The 21129-nt window shown below is 42.6% G+C and overlaps 4 protein-coding genes across 4 annotated transcripts; all 4 read left to right on the top strand.

The window, feature by feature from the left end:
* Window positions 1-2046: 2046 nt before the first annotated feature.
* Window positions 2047-3241, top strand: LOC108091778. The gene is made up of 3 exons (XM_017191127.1): window positions 2047-2434; window positions 2643-2765; window positions 2826-3241. Exons 1-3 carry the CDS (start codon window positions 2047-2049, stop codon window positions 3239-3241), a joined length of 927 nt encoding a protein of 308 aa, XP_017046616.1.
* Window positions 3242-6099: 2858 nt separating this feature from the next.
* LOC108091727 lies at window positions 6100-7454 on the top strand. The gene is made up of 2 exons (XM_017191070.2): window positions 6100-7134; window positions 7193-7454. Exons 1-2 carry the CDS (start codon window positions 6108-6110, stop codon window positions 7387-7389), a joined length of 1224 nt encoding a protein of 407 aa, XP_017046559.1. The 5' UTR covers window positions 6100-6107; the 3' UTR covers window positions 7390-7454.
* Window positions 7455-9627: 2173 nt separating this feature from the next.
* LOC108091734 lies at window positions 9628-11072 on the top strand. The gene is made up of 2 exons (XM_017191077.1): window positions 9628-10718; window positions 10774-11072. Exons 1-2 carry the CDS (start codon window positions 9692-9694, stop codon window positions 10968-10970), a joined length of 1224 nt encoding a protein of 407 aa, XP_017046566.1. The 5' UTR covers window positions 9628-9691; the 3' UTR covers window positions 10971-11072.
* Window positions 11073-11640: 568 nt separating this feature from the next.
* On the top strand, window positions 11641-20689 carry LOC108091833 (neuropeptide F receptor). Its single transcript, XM_017191213.2, has 6 exons — window positions 11641-11922; window positions 13342-13516; window positions 16595-16985; window positions 17044-17213; window positions 18248-19137; window positions 20280-20689. The coding sequence occupies exons 2-6, from the start codon at window positions 13514-13516 to the stop codon at window positions 20293-20295; spliced, it is 1470 nt and encodes a 489-aa protein (XP_017046702.1). The 5' UTR covers window positions 11641-11922; window positions 13342-13513; the 3' UTR covers window positions 20296-20689.
* Window positions 20690-21129: the final 440 nt, after the last annotated feature.

The following is a 21129-nucleotide window of genomic DNA, read 5'->3' as shown; positions in this document are numbered from 1 at the left end:
GAAAGAATGTCTTCACCATTTTTATGGGGACCACAATGAGTGCTTAGAAATTGTTAATTTATATATTCCGCATAAGATAAGCATCCTAAGCTAGCTAAATAAAAGTAATTATTTTAAGAACTTCTACAGTAAATTCAAATGATTTATAGTAGGTATGTAGTTTGCTAACAACTTATAAAGTTTAAAGATCTACATGTCGACTGTTTAAATGTTGCATGGAGCATAAGAGCGTAAGGTTACCAGTTAAAATTTGAAATAACTTCGAACGACAACTGTCAAATATTTTTTATTTTCCTTTACTTGTAGCGGATACAAAAATTGAGTAAACCAGTTTTAAAATCCCACACAAATTTCCTTGAACTGTATCTTTGATTGGGGTCGTAATAATAGAGTGCAAAAGTGGGTCACAAATAGAGTAGTAAAACACAAATAATTTTAATTCAGCCCATTTCTGATATGCATTAAATGAAACGACTAAGCACTGAAATATATGACTAGTGAGATCAGATGGCTGTCTTGCATTGAATGTATCCCAATAAAGAACAAGAGGCAGGTGCTTAAAACTTAAGCACCGAGGCGCTAAGAGAGATGCACCTGAATGAAAATTTCACTATTAAACTATCAAACTATCAAACTGGTCAAGGCCATAACCGCGTGTTTACGACCCAGGTCTGTCTGCTGGCCAACTCTGCTTAGCCAACTCTGCTTGGCCAGGGGCACTTGACAATTATCGGGCCATCCGGCCGCCTGCTCCTGCTCCTGCGGCAAATGGCCCAAAAATGTTGGCACGTCGGATTTGCTTAATTGACTGGGCAATTCCGTTGCAGTTTCGGTTTCAGCCTCTCACCGCCTTTGTTAATTTCTCGTAAAAGTCGTTTCATGTGGATTTTGCGGTGCAGAATCCGAAATCCTCCGAATAGCCTCACGTTTGCGTGCTCCCCGTGATTTAATATGTGGCCATAAAAGCGGGCTGGAAGTGGGGTGGTCTTCGGTAATTGTTGTTGCTCGCTTGGCGGCCAAATATCTTCGAGGCTGCTCTGAAACAATGTTTACGCCAATTGCCGCCAACTTTCTTCGCAGCTGCGGAGTTGATGGATTCTACCTGGCAGCCATTGCATCCGATTACCTAATTCCCATCAAGTGCGACCACAGACAGCTGGCCAATCCGTCGCATCGACAAGAATTCCAAGTGGTGCGGCAAAAAAGAGTCGACAAGCTGCACCAATTGTTACTTTCACTAGTCAATAATGCAACAGGGGCAATGCATCTCTAACTGCAACTCCGACTCCATCTCCGATCTCCGACAACAACAACTTTCGCATCCCGCGTCTGCGGCTTGGTAATTAAGACGGTCACAGTTGCAACTTTAGCTCTATGTAGTTATTGATTCCCAGGCGGAGCCGAGGTATGCAAATTGCACGATGCAATAGCCACTCGGTGGCCAGTTTAAACTCGCATAAATGCACATTTGCACTTATTCTGATTGGCATCGTTCGCCAGTCACTGCCACTGGCGCCAGTTCAGCGTAATTGCAGCGGGGCATCGGATCGCGATTCACTTTCATTGCCACTGCCACTGTGCGGCTTTCATTGGGACTCACACGCAGCGGGATGGCGGTCAATTGGCGGTTGTTGCCTGTTGCCTGTTGCTCGACATTGGCTCATAATCCCGCGACAATGCGATTCAATTTGTTGTCGATCGAGCGCTGATCACAGATCGAAGATCGCGGATCGCTGATCGCCTCTTGGAGCGAACATGACCCAGAAAGTTGCCATCGGTTGTGGCAGGAATTGAGATTCCGGTGCACACAGCACACAGCACACTGCACTCTGCATGTTTGAGGCACATGAGCAATGGCTGATGTTGTTGCAAAAACCAGCTGGAGTTGCCTGCGGTTGCGGCTGCGCGATAAAAGGAGTGGCCAGCACCGCTCGGTTGCCATTTGCGACTCGTCCACTCAGCCGTTCGGTGGTGTCCCAGTGCTCCTAGTGATCCCAGTGATATCAGTGCTCCCAACTCCAGTTTGTATCTCGCGTAAAGGAAACCATGCTGCTGTTTCGCGTTGTGGTGGCCCTGCTGCTGCTCCTGCTGCTCCATTACAGCCAGGCGGAGGAGGAGGAAGTCCCCCAGAAGGCAGCTTCCTCTTTAGTGGAATCGCTCGCCCGGGCGGCGGCATCTTCTGTGAGAGCTCTCCCCAGCGATCCCTACATCTCGCGCAACCAGAGGCAGTGCTTCGAGACCCGCAGCCTGGTGTCCTGCATCAAGTACAAGGCCAGCAAGTTCGTCTGGAAGCTGGCCACCAACAGCCTAGGCTTCTTCCCCAGCGAGTACGGACGGGACCTGGGCGGGGAGAGGGGAGGCTGGCTGCGACTGGTCCAGTTGGGGGAGCCCGCCGACGAGCTGGTCGTGTTCAACGACGCCAAGAGCTTGGAAGGTGGGTCCGCGGACGAAAGTTGTTTTCAGCTCGGATCTCTAATTGATCGCCTGCTGGTCACCTGGTCAGTATCCGATCCGATCGGAGGCAGCTGAATGGATAACCCACTGCGGATGTTTACCACCCGTCCGGCTGTAAATCAATCCGGAGAATTATAGCCGTTTCTTTTAGCAGTGGCTAATTAAACGCCACATTGTTTGCTTTGCAGGCGACAGCGAGTTCACGATGGTGCTCAAGTTCCTCAAGAGAGCAGTGGAGACCTTCGGGCAGAACCACGGACTGCAGCTGAAGCTCTCCAGCGAGAGTGGAGCAAGGGTGATGGATGAATCAGGTGGATACTCTATAGTACCGCCTTTAAGTCCCATAATAACAAAGTGAAATCCCTTTCCAGAAGCCCGCTTGAAGCGCAAGAAGAAGAAGTGGCTCATCATCCTTCCCCTGATCATCCTGATGAAGATCGCCCACCTGAAGATGACCCTGGTGACCATGCTGATGGCCGTGCTCGGCATGAACGTGCTGCTGGTGGGCGGCGTGGGCTGGCTGATCCACTACCTCAAGTACAAGACCATGTGCAAGATCCACCCGCATCTGGTGCAGACCCACTCGCACGTCTACGAGTCGGAGCCCTCCGACTACTCGCAGTTCGTGGGCAGCAGCAGCTACTCCAACTCCTACTCCCCGTACAGCTCGGGCTCGGGGGGAGCTCCCCACGATATCGGGGCGAATAGTTACAGCAAGGACTGGGCCACGAGCAAGGCCTACCACGCCCACAACTACCTGGACACGATCAGCAAGCGGATACAGTAGGCACTCCAAGGAGTGAACCGTACCCGTGCCACCACCACTGAAGCCTAGTGAATTGTTAACCGTCGCCGTCGTTGAGTTTTAGCCGTTAGTTGTTAGCCTAGGTAACTTATTTGTATCCTAATAAACCTATTTATTTGTTTAATGTGCAAAGCTGAACTAAAGAGTGTTAATTAAGGGAGTAAGCGAAAGAGTTCATCGGATCCTAATGCTAAAATATTTAAATATATAAAAATCAATAGGTAAATATTACATATGGATTTAGGTTTTAGAACAACGAATTTCGATAAAATGCAAACAGTCAACTGATTTTTTTTTAAGCAATAAACACACCAGGTGCAGGCAAAGCATGAATATTTTTTGGACAAACAGTACGTATATACAAACCAATAATATTTTGGTTAAGCAATGTATATCTTATATTTAATCATTATTATATTGAGCTTGATCATTATTATCTGCGCCTGTGATGTCACAATATTCAAAATTCCGTGCTGGACGAACATCCCCACTAGAACCTTGGGTTTAATAAGACAAACAATTCCCGCACAAACATAAAGCAATTTGTTTATGACGAAAGCAAACAAGCACTTCCCCACAGACACCACTGGCCAAATAAAAATCTAAATAAAAACAAAAACGTGAGAGTGGCGCTGGAAAGCGTGTTTACCCGGTTTCTTATCAGTGCCATTGCCTTTGTTTACCAAACAATGGGGATTTGCCTTCCGAGAAGCCATTTCAATTTGCCCGAATCAATACGCTCACTAAAACCCAATTCTCTGGCCGAACTACGGAAATTGAATTATGGTCTAGAATAGAATAAACCGGGCGGAAATTAGTGTTTGCTGCTTATAAATTCATATTAATTTACAATTCCATGACCTCTAACATTTAATTACTCCTTTAAAACAGAGCTGCTTAAAGAGCAGCGGACACCTTATTTGGCTGTAAAAACAAAAATAAACAATTTCAATTTACTTAAGATAAAGCAATTTCACAACGAATTATGCCAGAAAGTCTGGCAGTTTCTATGACGGCTTGAAAATTCAGTTGTAAAAAAACAACAACGCAAAAAGCGTGACGTGCATAAAAATTTGATAACGTTGCATCAGAAACAGATATCACAGTTTTGGCTTGAATATTATTTTTAGGATTTACTATTAAGGTAAATTCTTCACGAGACACTGAAATATATTAAAATGTCTATATCCTCACGGGTTTTAAATGCATTTTTAACAAATATTTGTTGGTGACGCCCCTTTAATTTCGTTCAAATCGGAGACTACAACCTATGACCGTATTATAATTGACGGTTTCGAAAAGAATGCAGCTAAATTATTCCATTTAATTTTTTAATACCCTCAGGAACTTAAAATTTTTGCTTGTGTGGCATTAAAAAATTAACAAAATCTTAATTTAATGCTAACCTTTACTCCTTTTATATTAAAAATAATTTCGGAACTGCTCAATTATTTTTAGTTTCCCATGCCATCTTTAGGACTTTCGATTCATATGCTAAATAGATTTCCACGAATAACTTTTCTGTTTGCGAACACAATGGAATACATTGGCTTCCAATATAGATTTATTTGTTATTTTTGCATTTTGTTTATGCCGCAAGCAGACACGCCTCTTCCTTTGCAAATGTGGTGCAGGCCAAATGTGTGCGGGCGGCTCTTTTTGGCCCGATGTTTACCGGCTTCTTATCAGGGCCCGCTTTTGTTTGCAATACAATTTGGCTCGGACTCGTAAGAAGCCATACCAGTTGTTTAACCAGGCAACTACGCACTCCCGTAATCAATGGGTTTAGTTCACCGAGCTAATGCCACATAATTCCAGTTCGGGGTATCTGTTGCTATCTTCTCACTACACATGTAAATGCTTTAACAGGGCAAATATCTGTTTGCTCTCATTTATGGCATGATGCAAAGCCAAATAAAAGGCTGCTCTCTAACAACTGCCATATATATTTATACATTTTAATGAAAATGGAAAGGTTAGTAAGCTAATTTATTGATCTGGGAAGATAAGAAAGCCATCGAGTTCATCCAAATTAAACGGTTAGTTATAGAAGATGAAAAACAAACACTTGTAATGGCGCAAAAACAATTGCTTACATTTCCCACCAGTCATTAAATTAATCAAATTTTTGTAATTTAATATATTAATTTTAATACATGATACGTGGGATCTCGGATCTTTCGGATTGATTACAAAAGAGTAGCACCTGAAGCCTATATCGCTGACAAATTTGTTTTGTTCCAGCCCATAGAGATCACCACAATTCCATCATCATTCATACTTCTTTCAACGAAATCGGATAAGGGGAAGTCCCTAACCCACTACTATTCATGAAGTCAAGACTTTTTGCCAACTTTGGCACATCTGGGATATCTTAAAATATTACTCCTACCGTCACATGAAGACCATTAAATAATTATCCCTAATAAAGACAAAAAAAAACATTTAGCACGTGATGTGCGTTATATACTAGTATAAGATTATGCTATATAATTAGGCTGTTGTAATTTGCAAAACTGCAATGTCACAAGGATTACATTTATTTGTCAGAACTAAAATTCGCGTCCATAGTTCCATCTTCGTCTGCTTCTCTGGGCCTCCACATAAAGGTCGCAATCTTGTATATTTGCCAAGTAGTAAATGACTTAAAAAGGCTGCACTTGCCTTTGTGTGGACAAACAAAGATCTGATTTAAGGGAGACTATATACTAACTTCTAAGCATCTTAAAACGTTACGTAGCTTATCGTGACTTGACTGATAAGATGAGCTGCTGGTGTGAATAAAAGCGTGTGTCCAAGGGGTATGAGCTCATATTCGCGAGATCACAGTATCCCAGGAAAGGTCACAATGCTTCCCAGTTGGCTAACGGAGGACTATGTCCAGAAGGCCTTAGGGAACTTCTATAAGGATAATCAGTTGCGAGTCCAGAAGGTCTGGGCCAAGCCAGCCACGGAGAAAGGCGAGAACTTTGTGGGGGTTATGACCCGGATTTATGTGGACTTTGTGCAGGGAGATGGAACCGAGCAGAAGAAGTCCTACATCCTCAAGCAGGCCGTTCCCGCTAATGCTCCCCAGGCGAAGCTCTTCGGGGAATACGACGTTTACAACCGGGAACTGGAAATGTACGACGTCGTCCTGCCAAAAATGGCCAATATCCTCCGAGAGGCTGGCATCAATGACAAGCTGATGGCGGAGGCTGTGATCGTTGACCGGGAGCGCACCATCATGATCCTCGAGGATCTGGCTCCCCTGCGCTACACGAATGCGGACCGAGTGAAGCAACTGGACATGGTCCACACCAAGATGGTGCTTGACATGCTGGCCAAGTTCCATGCCGCCGGAATGGTCTTGAACCAACGAGAGCCGGAACTCCTGAGCCGGAACTACGACGCGCACTTCTTTTCGAGGAGTAAAAAGGGGTACGGAGAGGTTTTCACTGGATTGTTCAGGGCATTCATCAGGTATGTGAAGAGCAAACCCAACCTGAAGAATCGCTATGCGGACAAGCTGGAGAATATTATTACCAACCTGATGGACTATGCCGGCCGGTCGGTCGACGTGGGGGAGAAGGACCTCAAGACGTTGATCCACGGCGATTGCTGGACCACCAATGTGATGTACTTGTACGACGACGAGGGAAACCCCACCACCGTCCTGCCCATCGACTTTCAGTTCAGCACTCTGACTTCTCCAGCGGTCGATCTGCACTACTTCTTCAGCACTTCGCTGCAGTCTGATGTGAAACAGCAGGAAACGGAGCTTGTCCAGTACCATTATTACGCCCTGAAAAGAACATTGGAAGCACTTTCCTACAAGGGATACTTCCCCAGCCTTTTCGAGTATCAGCTTCAGTTTGAAAAACGACGATTCTTGAGTAAGATAAAGTTTAAGTATTACCTCTACATTACTAAATTGAGTATTTCCTTTCGCAGGTGTAATTATTGCAAACGTTTTCCAACCGATTATGGTTTACCAGGGCAGCGAGGACTGCGAATTCGTTAATCTCTACCAGGATACACCAGAGGGCATCAAGTTCCAGGACTCGATGTACGAAGACATGGAGATTCAGAGAAGAGTGGACACCTTACTGCCAGTTCTGGATGCCAAGGGCTTGTTGGATGCTCACTGAAATAAGACTGTTAAAATTGTTTATTGTTGATTAATAAAATCAATATATTCTGAGTGCATAAACCATGGTTCCCAATGTTAACTTTTTGACAGTTTGGAATTTGTTTAAATGACACCAAAAAACATGACCGGCAAAAAAAAGTAAATGTAAAAATTAATAAAAATCCTTGCTCTTCCGAAAAGTAATTTGAGTGACAAACAAAGTAGAAAAGGAATGTTGGTAAATTTTATTTGAATTTTAAAACAAAACAAAAACTTTTCTTACCGGGACAAAAAATGTGAAGATGGTTTAGTTTTGCGAAGAAAAATAATTGTATAACATAAAATAAATGCATTCTATAAAATCTTTTCTTCTCGCTTCTGCAAATACATATTTAATTTTAATACTATCGTTCTATTATGCGGCCTTATATGGTATCGCCATTGCGTACACTCCGAGTGTTCTTCGCCACTACGTGTACTTCCTTTCATAATTATAATCTTGAAATATATGTATGTATTGATAAATTCGCGGATCAATTTAGTACTACTTACTATCTAAATGTTTGACTTTTCGTTTATTGCTGATTAGAACCTTATTAACACTTCATTTGATACCAGCCGTATCTTCATTTTATTCTTGTCGCAAGGTATGTGTACCTATAAATCGACGTGGATGTACTCTAATTTGTTTAGTTTTTCATATTCCTTATGAATAGTTAGTTGGTGTTACATCGAATTAGAGATGTATGCCTAATAGAGAAACTCGTCCATCTGGCTCTTACGAACATTTAAGCGAATAGAATTTAAACGAATTCAATTAAATACAATAAACTCCTATGTTTTGCGAGTAATGCATGTGAGTACTATCAATCTATCAATCAAAACTAAGCCTAACGACCTTCAATATTAATTTTGGTACATCTAATTGGTTCTTGGAATATATGATAATATAATATATATATTATCTATACTAATATTATAAAGAGGTAAAATTTGTTTGTTTGTTTGTTTGTTTGTTTGTTTGTTTGTTTGTTTGTTTGCAGGGAATAGGCTCCGGAACTACTGGTCCGATTTAAAAAATTCTTTCACCGATAGAAAGCTATATTATCGTGGAGTTAAATAGGCTATAATTTATTTTGAAAAAAATTAGGGATCCGTAAGAAAATTGCAATATTGTCGCATATAAAGTGAGTTGCTACCTCATCACACTGACAAACACGCTCCCATAGCATTTTAACTCAATTTTTGTGTTCACTGTGAAATTGTGAAAAAAAAAGAATTTTTATTCAATTTAAGTTGAACTGTGAAAATTATGTGGATCGTGCATTTGAGGATAAATTCACCACTATGTCCATAGTCCAAAATGCTTAGAGGACGACGTGCAAAACATTGGCCGCAGACATCCAAGCCAGCAGCCAGTATATTCACAAAACTTAAGCGAAGAAAGACAAATGAGCACATGGAGATCATTAGCATCATTCAATCGCTTGGCATTCCAATATGACCCCACTGCGAACTACAGTGATAATGAAAATTTAGATATTGGACCAATGGCGACCGATATTGCAGTGCGTTAATGTTTAAAAGAGAAACGGCTGGATTGTGCTGCGCAAGTGGAAAAGTCAAACTGGAAAAGTGTTAAATAACCATCTTTCTATACTTCCATATATTTAAAAAATGTTGCAACATTGACTTTTATGTTGTTAAATTGTGTTGACCAGCGAAGCGGACACAGGACCTCTAGTAATATATATATTATATGGATGACTTTTATTAGATGACAAATGAAACTGACTAAATTTTACCCGCGGGAAAATCAAGGGTCAAAACCGGTCATAGACAATCAAATGAAATCAAATTTCACACGTGGTAGAGCACGCCTTAGGCATATAATATTTATAAAGTATGTTAGTTCGTCTTGAAGGTACTCTTTGGTAATTGACATATAAATGATTTAATGCCTACATCTTATCTTGCTTTATAGTTAATATCACTATCACACATTTTACACGGACAAACAAAAGTTCGAGATTGTTGATTACGCATCCGACAGAAAATAAAATGTTCGAGAGCCGGAATGACTTGGCGAATGGCGAGCAGTACCCACGGAGAGTGACTGAGCTTAATATAAATCGCAAACTCACAGTGACATTGTACAACTAAGAATTCACTTGAGAACAGAGATAGCTCGCAAATTGGCAAAACGTCGCCTATCGCGGATGGACTATAACTGAGCCTGATAAGAGACCGTTTCGTCATAATAAAAACGTGAGCCGTGGAGCTAAGACGTCAGAAGTCCGAGAGATCGCAACACTTGAACAATGCTACCCAACTGGTTAACCAAAGAGTATCTGCAGCCCAAGTTGAGGGCCCACTGCAAGGACGATCAGCTCAAGGTCCTCAAGATCTGGTCCAAGGCTGCCACCGGAAAGGGTGAGAACTTCGTGGGTGTTATGACCCGTATCTATGTGGACTTCCAGCTGGGCGATGGCTCCGTTCAGCAAAGAACCTACATTGTGAAGCAGGCTCTTCCCGAGGACGTTCCCCAGGCGGCGGTCTTCTTTGAGTACGAGCTCTACTCCCGCGAGATGGACATGTACGAGTTCGTCCTGCCCAAGATGAAGGAGCTGCTGGAGGAAGCCGGTCTGGACGGAAAGCTAACCGCCGATGCCATCGCCGTGAACCGGGAGCACAGCACCATGATTCTGGAGGATCTGGCGCCCTACAAGTTCGTCAATGCGGACAGAGTGAAACAGTTGGATTGGAACCACGCGAAGCTGACCTTGGAAATGCTGGCCAAGTTCCATGCCGCCTCCATAATCCTGAGACAACGCCATCCGGAGCTGCTGACCAAGTGCTTCTTCACCCACTTCTTTTCCCGCGACAAAAAGGCTTATTCAGAAGTTTTCACAGGATTGTTCAGGGCCTTCTTGCGGTTCATAAATGGTCAACCGAACTTAAAGAAAACTTATGGAGAAAAGCTGGAGAAGTTGCGCAGCCACATTATGGAGTATGGAGCGAGGGCTTACGATGTGGGGGAGAAGGACCTGCAGACCCTTAACCACGGCGACTGCTGGACCACCAACATTATGTTCCAGTACGATGATGCAGGCAGTCCGAAGTCGGTGGTGGCTATAGACTTCCAGTTCAGTAACTGCACCTCTCCTGCGATCGATCTACACTACTTCTTCACTACTTCCCTGAAGGAGGAAGTTAGGGACAGGGAATCGGAGCTCGTGGAGCATCATTACAAGTCGCTGAAGGCGAACCTGGAGAAGTTCTCCTTCAAGGGCCTATTTCCCAGCCTTCAGGAGTACCAGCATCAGTTTGAAAGTCGGCGATTCATGAGTAAGTAAAAAAACATAGCAGCTCAAAACAAGGGTAACCTTTTACTATTTTAAAGGTCTGCTGGCGCATCAATTCAAACCTTGCATGATTTACAACGGCACTGAAGAAACCTCGGACTTCTCAAGTCTGTACAAGGATACCGAAGAAGGACTTCGCTACCAAAAATCTGTTTATGAAAATGAAGCGATAATCAGAAGTGCAACCAAATTGCTGGCCATTCTTGATGCCAAGGGTCTCTTGGATGTTAAGTAGGCTGAAAATTTCTAAAAATCAATCATATCTGTGATTTGGTAAAACGTTTGGTAGACACTATATTATATATTTTATGTTATATTCTCCTTTTTTAAATAAAATTTATCAAATTATACAATTTATAATTTATACATACAGTTTATATTGTATATTAAATACATTACTTATTAAGCAGTAGAGTGATAATTCAAGGTGTGAAAATACTAGCAACAGTTAATTGGGTGTGTTTGATTGTACTCGCAGGAATGTTTATTTACGGTTCGTAATCAAGATAGTTTTTTTGATACTGTTTGTATGGCAAATACTTTTTTAGAGCACACTTCATACGATAAGCTATCAGCAAGAAACAAATAATTTTAAAGTGCACATAAACACGGTACGTCATTTTCTCGTCATTTTTAGCGGGGAATGATTAGGAGTGGTTGCCCTCGAGCCTCAAGTGATAACAAGGAAGTTTGTTTTATGTGACTCAAATCAGCAGACAAGCAAGCTAGAATTTCTGGCAACCCTTGGCCCAGTGTGCCGAGCTTTTCCACCCCCAGCTTCAGTGATAAGAAAGCTCCGAACAGCTGATGGGTGGCCAAAACCCAAACAAAGTCGGAAGCGAGGGCCCACGGCCTGTTGACCGAGTGCGGCGCCCTCAGTTGCAACTTGTGTGCCACGCGGCGTATACGCAACGCGCACTCCGCCACCGGCAGAATCGGGCAGATATATAGTCCGGGACGACGAGGCTTTATAAGCAGGGGATGCGCACCAAAAGCCAACAGATGGTCGCTGACTGTGCACGCGTGTGGTTATCGGAGATCAGCAAACAGCCGAACTAAACTGAACCCGAAACTCAATGTAATAAAAGTGCGTGGAATAAGCGGAATAATCAAAATGCGGCCGCACATTTATTCAGAATTTTGAGGCCCAAAAAGTTGGATCTCCGCGGAATTCTGAATTCAGAGAGGTGTGTTTTGTGTTTGTTTTTCAACTATGTGCCGCCATAAAAAGTTAAAGGCGTGAAGATTTCGCACAACGCCTCGACATTTACGACTGTTCCTCCTCTGCTCCGCGGAATTTCGCTAACAGCTTGCCGGACGCGCCGCAGTTGTCGGCGTTATATTAATTATTCTCCCGAACGCGCTCCAGTGAATCCGAACTGCAAGTTGCGAATTAATCGAAAGAAAATATTATTCTGACGAGTCTCGCGGGAAATCAAATCTTGCGAGTCTGTAATGCCAAGTGATGTGTGTGGGAAATAATAACTTAACAAAACTACGGGCAGAAGTCGATTCGGTTGAGTTCCGTTCGGTGGAAAATTAATGAGTCTGCACCGCGCGTAATGAGATGTAGACGAGTGCTGCAGTTCAATACGAAATACTCGTACATACGAAAGCAATTTGCTTAATGAGAATATTAATGGACTCCCAATAACGAGCCATACATTAAAGCCATATTTCGTGCATTAAGGAAAATATTTCGACAAGAATATTGCGCCAATTATAATTATATTGACATAAAGGATTTAATATTTGAGGCCAAACAAATTGTGTACGAATATATGAAATATGTGAACTAATTAATCCAGGACTTTTGAGGAAGCCAATTCGGCTTTAAGCTTTAATTAAAGCATTAATATATTACAGTTTATTTTTGTACTGGAGCACTGTAAAGTCCTTAATCAATTTTATTAAGCATTTCAATTAATGTGCAAGAATTTAAGGCACAAATTAAAGTTTTAAAATAATTTAGGTTTCTGGTTAGCTTAATCCTATTAAATTCTGTTTTAGAGTTGCAAATGAATATTTTTTTAACTAAGGCGACTTTAATAAAATCAGTTAAGTTAAATTACCTTTGTAATTACCGAACAGAATTAAATATATTGATTCATGCCAATTGTTTGCCCCTTAAATTGAGTTTATAAAATCAAGAATAAGTGAAATCGGCTTGTTAAATATCGTGCGGTGAACCCTTTTAAAATTTTACCTTAAAGAAAAGGACATTATTTTAAAGTTTGTTTTAAGTGTGTCATGCTCAACTGAGCGTGTATAAACTGGGGAAGAAGCACGTTCAAAGTGCACCGAAAAGGTGGAAAATGTTCCAAAGTTATGCATGCCAATCCATGCAAAACTGCAACCCCACGGCATTCAAAAACTGCAACTTTATTGCACAAACTTTTGGGATTCAGGCGTGTGCCATTGTGCTCCATGGATTAAGTTGTTCCCAAACTTTCTCCATTTCGAGTAGTTTGAAGAACATCAATTAAGTTTATTACGCTGACAAGCAGCTTGCCTGTCGTCAGATTAAATGTCGCATACTTTCGACCTCTTCAATCAAGCATTCACGCAGAAGTGATTTTATTTATTATAGTTTTTATTTATTGTAGCGAGGACATTAGAAGAGAGCTGTGATTACAGTCAGAATTGAAAACTAAGTGCGCAACTGCTGCTGAAGCGGCCATAAAGAAAAAGTCATTCGTGTCACTTACAGCCGGAAAACAACAACCGAAGGCAGGAAGACAATTCTACATCCTGTTGGCAGAGGAGATTGCCAGAACGATGGTGAGTGTAATTGCAATATAAATACTTAAAGCCAGCTCGAGAAGCCATTTCGGAGTAGATGTCAAACGGAACGAAATTACTTTGTTCCTAAAATGAAAAAGTTTGTTCGAGTTGCTCGAGGGGGAATCGGTCTGACTTCGCCATATGGCAAAGATTTATTTGACATTTGCAGGATCCACCGCCAGATTGAAGACAGGATGGGTTTTTCCGAAGTAGGAGCCATACAAATTTCTAAGTTATGCTCCCATTTCGTGGCAATTTAAAAACTCGGAGAAGGCTTAAAAGTCTCGCAGAAGCGTATCAATTTACGCCATAATTGCTGTCCTGGTTACGCAATCTCATTTTCGTGAGCCGCATTCTGTGTACTAGGAGTTTTTTTTATTTTTATCTCAAGGGCGACCAACCACTCGGTGGCTTTTCTTTGACACCTAAGAAGTGTTAAGCGTCACGGGAAACATGATAAATAGCAAAGGACTCACGCAAATGGGAGAGATTTGCGTTCAGACCGTAAGAGGCTTAGATGATTAATTCCCAAGAAACCCAGTTCGCATTCGGCCAGATGTCCCCGCTTAAGCACATCACATCACTTTCCCAGTGAATAATTCGTACTGACCAACGGAGCAGATGAGGCCAATTCCAGCTGGGCCTTACCTCTTCTGTCTTCAAACTAAATCGACTCCAATTAATAATGGAAATTTCCTGAGAGCAAGCAAATGGTGCCGGAACCCAATAACCAGTTAATAAATTCATCAGCCAGCAGGGCCAATAAATGTTTGCAGCAAACAAATCGCACAAGCGGCAATAAAATCCATCTTGTTGTGGGCGAAACAAGAGACTTGCCGCAAATAAATCACAAAAATAGCTGAATCGGAGTGCCTGCAGGCAACTCCTAACCAGCCAGGAGTCCGGTCGAATCCTCCGAGCTTTCTTTGGCATTTAAAACCTTTGTCACGCTCCACTTATCCAGTGAAGCGAAAAGGCCGCAGGCTCTCGCATTCCGAAAATTACACCAAATTTGTGACAACTGCCAATGGCTTGAGGCTACTTTGCATAATTCTCCTGACGTCGACTTCCCTTCTCAAACTGAACCAAGAAGGCAACTGTTGAGTGGGTTTCCCCATCTTTCAGGAAGAAAACATGGAAATTCAATTTCCACCTCGCCATGAAGCTGATGTGATTGGAACTTCTGCAACAAATTGGTGATCAACTTCGAACTGCTCCTTTTTTGTGGGGCAAAACTTTTTTATTGTCTTCGGCTAAGGCGGAAGGGGAATCCCCAAGCAGCCTCTCGGTCGAGACAGACAAACATTTTACAGGCTGGCCAGTTTGCGGTGGAGACTTGTCCATTTAGGACTGGCCAACTCGGGGCTAGATGTTTGAGTTGGCAGTGCAAATGTTAGTCAATTAGGTGCTGGCCAAGTTCAAATTAAATTTCCATGGCAACTTTGTCTTCGGCTCGTTTGCGATCCCCGCTCTGCTGCTATCTGGAGCCCTAATCCCCCGATTTGCGAGATTTATTAGCGCCCCATTTATCGCAGCTGTCGGTGGTGGAGCCTACCTTTAGGCGCCCCCATAAGTTTGTCTCGCCCACCTTCGGTGGGCCATCGGCTTTATCGATACTGACAAGTGCGCAGCCATTCGGCGCATAAAATTACACAATTATTTTTAGCAAATGTCGTCATTTATAACCTGCCTGTATATCTGTATCTGTATCTGACTCTGGATGTGAATCCGTAGCTGACGGCTGTCCCTCGACACCCCGATATCTTATTCTGCCAGCAAATTCCGGGCATCAAACGCACATTCCCCGGGAAAGGCACTTTTGATTTTTCCAATTAAATGCATGTCTCGTCCTGATGTGCCGTATAAATTATGGGCCCATGTAATGCATGAATATTTACGAGGGAAAACAACTTACTAACTGCAGCCTGCTGGTGCCGAGGCACTTTAAACAGAGATATTGCATAAATTTACACCGAACGGACGGGAATTGTTCAGAAACAAAGAGACGTGCAACGCCTAAAAACAAAGGGAAAGATTTTGCCCCGTGAAAGTTATCCTGTAGCAGAAAATTTGCGAGCCAAGTCCCATGAGTCATGGCCGTTGTCTAAAGGGCATCAGAAAGGCATTAAAAGGCGGATCCAAGGGCGTTTGAAGTTTTTATCCTGCCCTGAGATCACAAGTCAATTACTAATATAGCACACTGGAAAGTAGTATTTCCATCAGATAAGTTTAATGCATATTCTTTTCTTAGTTTGAAATTTCTGCAGTATTCGTTGCAGTAAATATTTGTTGTAGGTTTTTAATGTACAATTAGAAACGCACTAAAAAAGTAATAAAAATAAAAAAAAAAATCGATGAAACGCCCTTGTTTTTAAGCTTATGTATGGATCGTGAGGCAATTTCGTGTCTTGTAAAATTTCGCAATTTGTTTTTTAACCGCTGGGCTGCAAATGCTTTAGCCGACCAAACTATTTAGTTTCTGGAAGTTTCTCATTAAATGTTAATGTTAATAAACTTTGAATTTGGACAAGAATTTTTATTTTTTTTGCTTTGTTTTAATAATTTGATTAAGCAATATCATATTACAATAATGGAAGTAAAAAAATTAATTTCGAAATTATAAAATACACTTTTTTTTATTATTTTTGAATTATATAATTTTATATATTTTCTTGAAGTAAAATTGAGATATTTGTTTACGATTAATCCTGTGTGCTTAACTCACCCCCAGTTTCTCCCAGTGCTCGCCTGCAATTGAGGCGTCAGAAGTTTCATTCATGTCGAATTCCCATAGAATCCTTTGGTGCTGGGCCACCTACTGGCACGGAACAAACTTTTCATGCGATTATTGCCCCGCATTTAAGGCGGGCCATAAACCAGTAGAATTTGCCTTTCGCAGCGGGCTTGAAATATGTGTGGCGTGTGCTGCAGGCCAATCTCGTAAATCATACGTGATGTGGCACGCAAATTTAGCCCCCTCCCCATGAAGCCTGCCTCGTGCCCCCTGACAATTGAATATTTCCGCTGCGGAATTCAGCGTTTAATGAGACACTGTTTGCCCTCTCTGCTTGCCAGATAATCAGCATGAACCAGACGGAGACCGGGCAGCTATCCGCCGGAGAGCATCTGAGTGGCTACGCCAGCAGCGGGAATAGTGTGCGCTACCTGGACGACCGCCATCCCCTCGACTATCTGGACCTCGGAACGGTCCACGCCCTCAACACCTCGGCCATGAACACCTCGGATGCGGACGAAACTGGGAGCAGGCCACTCGATCCGGTGCTAATCGACCGGTTCCTGAGCAACAGGGCCGTGGACAGCCCTTGGTACCACATGCTCATCAGCATGTACGGCGTGCTCATCGTGTTCGGCGCCCTGGGCAACACCCTGGTGGTCATCGCCGTCGTCCGGAAGCCCATCATGCGCACCGCCCGCAACCTCTTCATCCTGAATCTGGCCATTTCGGGTGAGTTCTGCCACTATGCCAAGGAGGGGGAAATCTGTGCTAACGGGCGGCCTTTCAGATTTACTTTTATGCCTGGTCACCATGCCCCTCACCCTGATGGAGATCCTTTCCAAATACTGGCCATACGGCTCCTGCTCCATCCTGTGCAAAACGATTGCCATGCTGCAGGCTCTTTGCATTTTCGTGTCGACAATATCCATAACGGCCATCGCCTTCGACCGATATCAGGTTAGTCCTTATTAATGCCAGCATTAGTATGTAAATGGGCCAATCGGCTGGGTCAAGTCATGTCCCGATATTAATGAGGTAAATAGCTCCAATTTGTATCCATTAAATTTGACGTTGAGGGAAAATCGATGGGCTCTGGGTAAATATTTGGCGATTACACGAATGCTTAACCCACGATTAAAGTTATAATTATAAGGGGTGGTTAAAACGCAGCTATTAAAAGGGATGATGTATGGGGGCCACAGGTTTTTTGCTAGGGCAAATGCTATTAAAATAAACTTGTTATTTCGGGGATCAAAAAGGTTGTTGGAAAGGTATTGTATACTCAGCGTTGGCAAATTGAGTTGCTGTCAGAGAACAAAGGGGGTTTGAATTTATTGTTCGGTGCGTAGCCTTAAATAAATAGTTACCATTTTAGCAAGAATTATTTATATTGAATATTCAGCTGTGAATAACAGGTGATGTTTGTGAGCAGAGTACACATCCATCAGATGCATTCGTGTGCTCTATCTATATTGCTCTATTTATTTTTTGGATTCATGTATGCCAAGCCAGCAAATAATCTATCGGCGTTCATCAAATGAAAATATATATTTCTGAAGGAGAGGAATTTCAGAGACAGGCCAAGGTTGTCGCCTTGATATGAATCCGTAACTGGTCACATGGAATCTATATTTATGGTTCTGTTGATTAGCTAGTGAAGTAAAAATAAACAAACATGAGATACTGTAGAAACAGCACACTATAAACAGAAGACGAATGATGAAATCAAGGAAAACCTAGCTATTATTTTATTGAAAGTTTAGTGAGGTGAAGTTTATAAGCCCATTAAAGAATTATTTAAATTATTATAACTTACAAATAATTTAAAGTATTAACTATTAGTTTAGGTTCTTAGTTATAATGAATAAATCTTTCCAAGTAAATTATAAGGAAGACCTAGTAATACCCTTATTTAGTTAGTTTATTCGTTTATATTTCCGAGTCCTACCCCTGAGTTACCCTCCACTGAAACCCCCCGACTTTTGTTTCAGGTGATCGTCTACCCCACGCGGAACAGTCTGCAGTTCGTAGGCGCGGTGGGGATCCTGGTGGGGATCTGGGCACTGGCCCTGCTGCTCGCCTCGCCGCTGTTCGTCTACAAGGAGCTGATCAACACGGACACGCCGGCGCTGCTGCAGCAGATCGGGCTGCAGGACACCATTCCGTACTGCATCGAGGACTGGCCGAGTCGGAACGGGCGCTTCTACTACTCGATCTTCTCGCTGTGCGTGCAGTACTTGGTGCCCATCCTGATCGTCTCGGTGGCCTACTTCGGGATCTACAACAAGCTGAAGAGCCGCATCACCGTGGTGGCCGTGCAGGCGGCCTCCGCCCAGCGGAAGGTGGAGCGCGGGCGGCGGATGAAGCGGACCAACTGCCTGCTGATCAGCATCGCGATCATCTTCGGCGTCTCGTGGCTGCCGCTGAACTTCTTCAACCTGTACGCGGACATGGAGCGCTCGCCGGTCACCCAGAGCATGCTGGTGCGCTACGCCATCTGCCACATGATCGGCATGAGCTCCGCCTGCTCGAATCCGCTGCTCTACGGCTGGCTCAACGACAACTTCCGTAAAGAATTTCACGAACTGCTCTGCCGTTGCTCAGAACCAACTAATGTTGCTCTTAACGGTCACACAACAGGCTGCAACGTCCAGGCGGCGGCGCGCCGACGTCGCAAGCTGGGCGCCGATCTCTCCAAGGGCGAGCTCAAGCTGCTGGGCCCGGGCGGCGCCCAGAGCGGCACCGTCGGCGGCGAGGGCGGTCTCGCGGCCACCGACTTCATGACCGGCCACCAGGAGGGCGGACTGCGCAGCGCCATCACAGAGTCGGTGGCACTTACGGAGCACCAGGTGCCCTCGGAGGTCACCAAGCTGATGCCGCGGTAAAGCTCGGTTCGCTAGTTCTTAAGGTTCCGATCCAGTTCGTTCCGGTTCGTTCTGGTTCGCTCGGAGTGCATGCCGCCCGCCCGCCTGCAAAGGACATACATTTGTATGCTTGCATGTCCTTTTGTGCGTTCTCGGGCTTATTGGATTTGCATGCTCCAAGCGTCGCTGCTGCTCCCTTTTACGTTTCACTTGTTCCACCTGCAACTGCCGCACCCAGTGTACATTGAGCGACAACACGTGCCCAAATAGCATTATCATGTTCAGGGTTTTTGAGTGGGGTCATAAAATTTATAAAGTTCCCTTTAACCTAAATTTGAATTTGAGGGTTATTGAACAATAAAACAATGCGGGTGTTTAGTGTATATAGTAATAGCGAATCTACTTTTTCTCTAATATTTATGAGGAACAGATTTGTTGAATTTGTAATTCTTTACTGGTAGGTAATGTAAAAAAATAATAATTTCTTTAAATTTATAAAAAATTCCTTGAAATTATATTTATTATTTTTAATACTGATCCCGAGACAAAATTATTTAATTCATCTTTAAACTACTCATCTTACTTTACTGCTAGTCTTTTTTTCTAACCCTTAAATCTAAAAAAAAATCTCAAACTTTTTAAAAATTTTATTTTTTAAAACTCTTTAAATATTTACGATATATTTATCAGTAAAGGAACTGTTTAATTAGTATTTCCTTATTTTAAGCTTATGAAATCTATTCGCATTCGAATTCTAAAGTACGATTTACTAATTAATCTTTCAACAATTTTGAATCTTACAATTCCCTTGTTAGAATTTTTTCTAACTGTGAAAACTCAAAGAAATCTCCAACTGTTTTAAACTTTCCCTTTTAAGAACTCTTTGTTTTAACAATTCGTTTTAAAATCGTTAACAAAAAAAGTCGGAGGAGTATTTAAGTTATGGGCTTACAATTGAGACTGATCATTTCACATTCAAACGCTTTGTTTTAGCTCTATCGAATATATAATCCATATTTTTTGTCAGTGTATGCATGCGCTTCACAATTCCTTTTGCCGTTGCCTTGACGAGTTGTAACCCTTGTCGTTGCCATGTTGTGACATTATTTGCTTTGAGCTGCCATCGATTATGACCCGGCTTTTTGTGACACATTTTCAGTTTGGAACAGTACTAAATTGGCAATCAATTCTGGAGCAGCGGGAGGCTGGAGCAGCGTTCTCAAGTGAAGCGACTTGCAATACGCTCATAGAATTTACAGAAACACATATTGTCCAGTGATCCAAAGCCAAGCTAAGTTACACCTAAGTTAAGACACACACAGAGAGTATAAATCTCGAACCCTGTATTCTATTCCCAAACGAGCATCTCATCGCATTCATCACTAAAGTATAAGGTCCACTTCGTTTGATCAATTTCATATCGAATGCCGGAAAGTAATTGATTGAGCCCCCAATTGGATTTCGGGTATTTGATAAGTCGAATACGCCTTGGACTCGATTAAGTTCCCTTCAAACAGTTCCTAATAAGTATTTTGTTGTACTACTCTTTTTGTTACTTACTTCTGATAGCATCTAAGCCTAGGATTAAACGTAATTGATGTACTGTTTGCTATCTCTAATTATAGGATAACTTAATGTTCGCCCAGTTAAGTTTATACCATTGTCCACAGTTGTGAAATAAAATTAGAAATAAATTTCAGCAGCTCCTAAGCATCCGTACGCAATATGTTTCACTCTCTGCCGATGGCAACACTACACAAAACTACAAAATATTTTAATAAATGTTGTTTACAAATACTGCAAAAAAGAGCTGTTTCACTTGAAAATGCAATCTCTTTTTAAGTGGAAATTAGAAAAGACACTTAAAATGAAATGAGTCTGCATTTTAGTTACGGAGGATTCGTGTTCCTCCTTGAAGCAATTCGAGATTGAAAGCAAATAAGGCTAAATGGGAACATTCATTATCACAGCGGAATTGCAGTTTCTCTTTAAAGATTTCAAGCATGGAG

The sequence above is a fragment of the Drosophila ficusphila genome, unplaced genomic scaffold, assembly GCF_018152265.1.
Source record: "Drosophila ficusphila isolate 14025-0441.05 unplaced genomic scaffold, ASM1815226v1 contig_791, whole genome shotgun sequence".
In the NCBI taxonomy this organism is placed as follows: Eukaryota; Metazoa; Arthropoda; class Insecta; order Diptera; family Drosophilidae; genus Drosophila; species Drosophila ficusphila.
Note: the sequence above shows the minus strand (reverse complement) of the source record. Positions and strands in the feature narration are given on the sequence as shown.

Coding starts and splice junctions, on each gene's coding strand:
- LOC108091833 (XM_017191213.2), top strand. Junction 16,986..17,043: donor CCTGAATCTGGCCATTTCGG/GTGAGTTCTGCC, acceptor GCGGCCTTTCAG/ATTTACTTTTATGCCTGGTC. Junction 17,214..18,247: donor TCGCCTTCGACCGATATCAG/GTTAGTCCTTAT, acceptor CTTTTGTTTCAG/GTGATCGTCTACCCCACGCG.
- LOC108091734 (XM_017191077.1), top strand. CDS start 9,692: ATGCTACCCAACTGGTTAACCAAAGAGTATCTGCAGCCCAAGTTGAGG. Junction 10,719..10,773: donor TGAAAGTCGGCGATTCATGA/GTAAGTAAAAAA, acceptor ACTATTTTAAAG/GTCTGCTGGCGCATCAATTC.
- LOC108091727 (XM_017191070.2), top strand. CDS start 6,108: ATGCTTCCCAGTTGGCTAACGGAGGACTATGTCCAGAAGGCCTTAGGG. Junction 7,135..7,192: donor TGAAAAACGACGATTCTTGA/GTAAGATAAAGT, acceptor TTCCTTTCGCAG/GTGTAATTATTGCAAACGTT.
- LOC108091778 (XM_017191127.1), top strand. CDS start 2,047: ATGCTGCTGTTTCGCGTTGTGGTGGCCCTGCTGCTGCTCCTGCTGCTC. Junction 2,435..2,642: donor CGACGCCAAGAGCTTGGAAG/GTGGGTCCGCGG, acceptor TTTGCTTTGCAG/GCGACAGCGAGTTCACGATG. Junction 2,766..2,825: donor AAGGGTGATGGATGAATCAG/GTGGATACTCTA, acceptor ATCCCTTTCCAG/AAGCCCGCTTGAAGCGCAAG.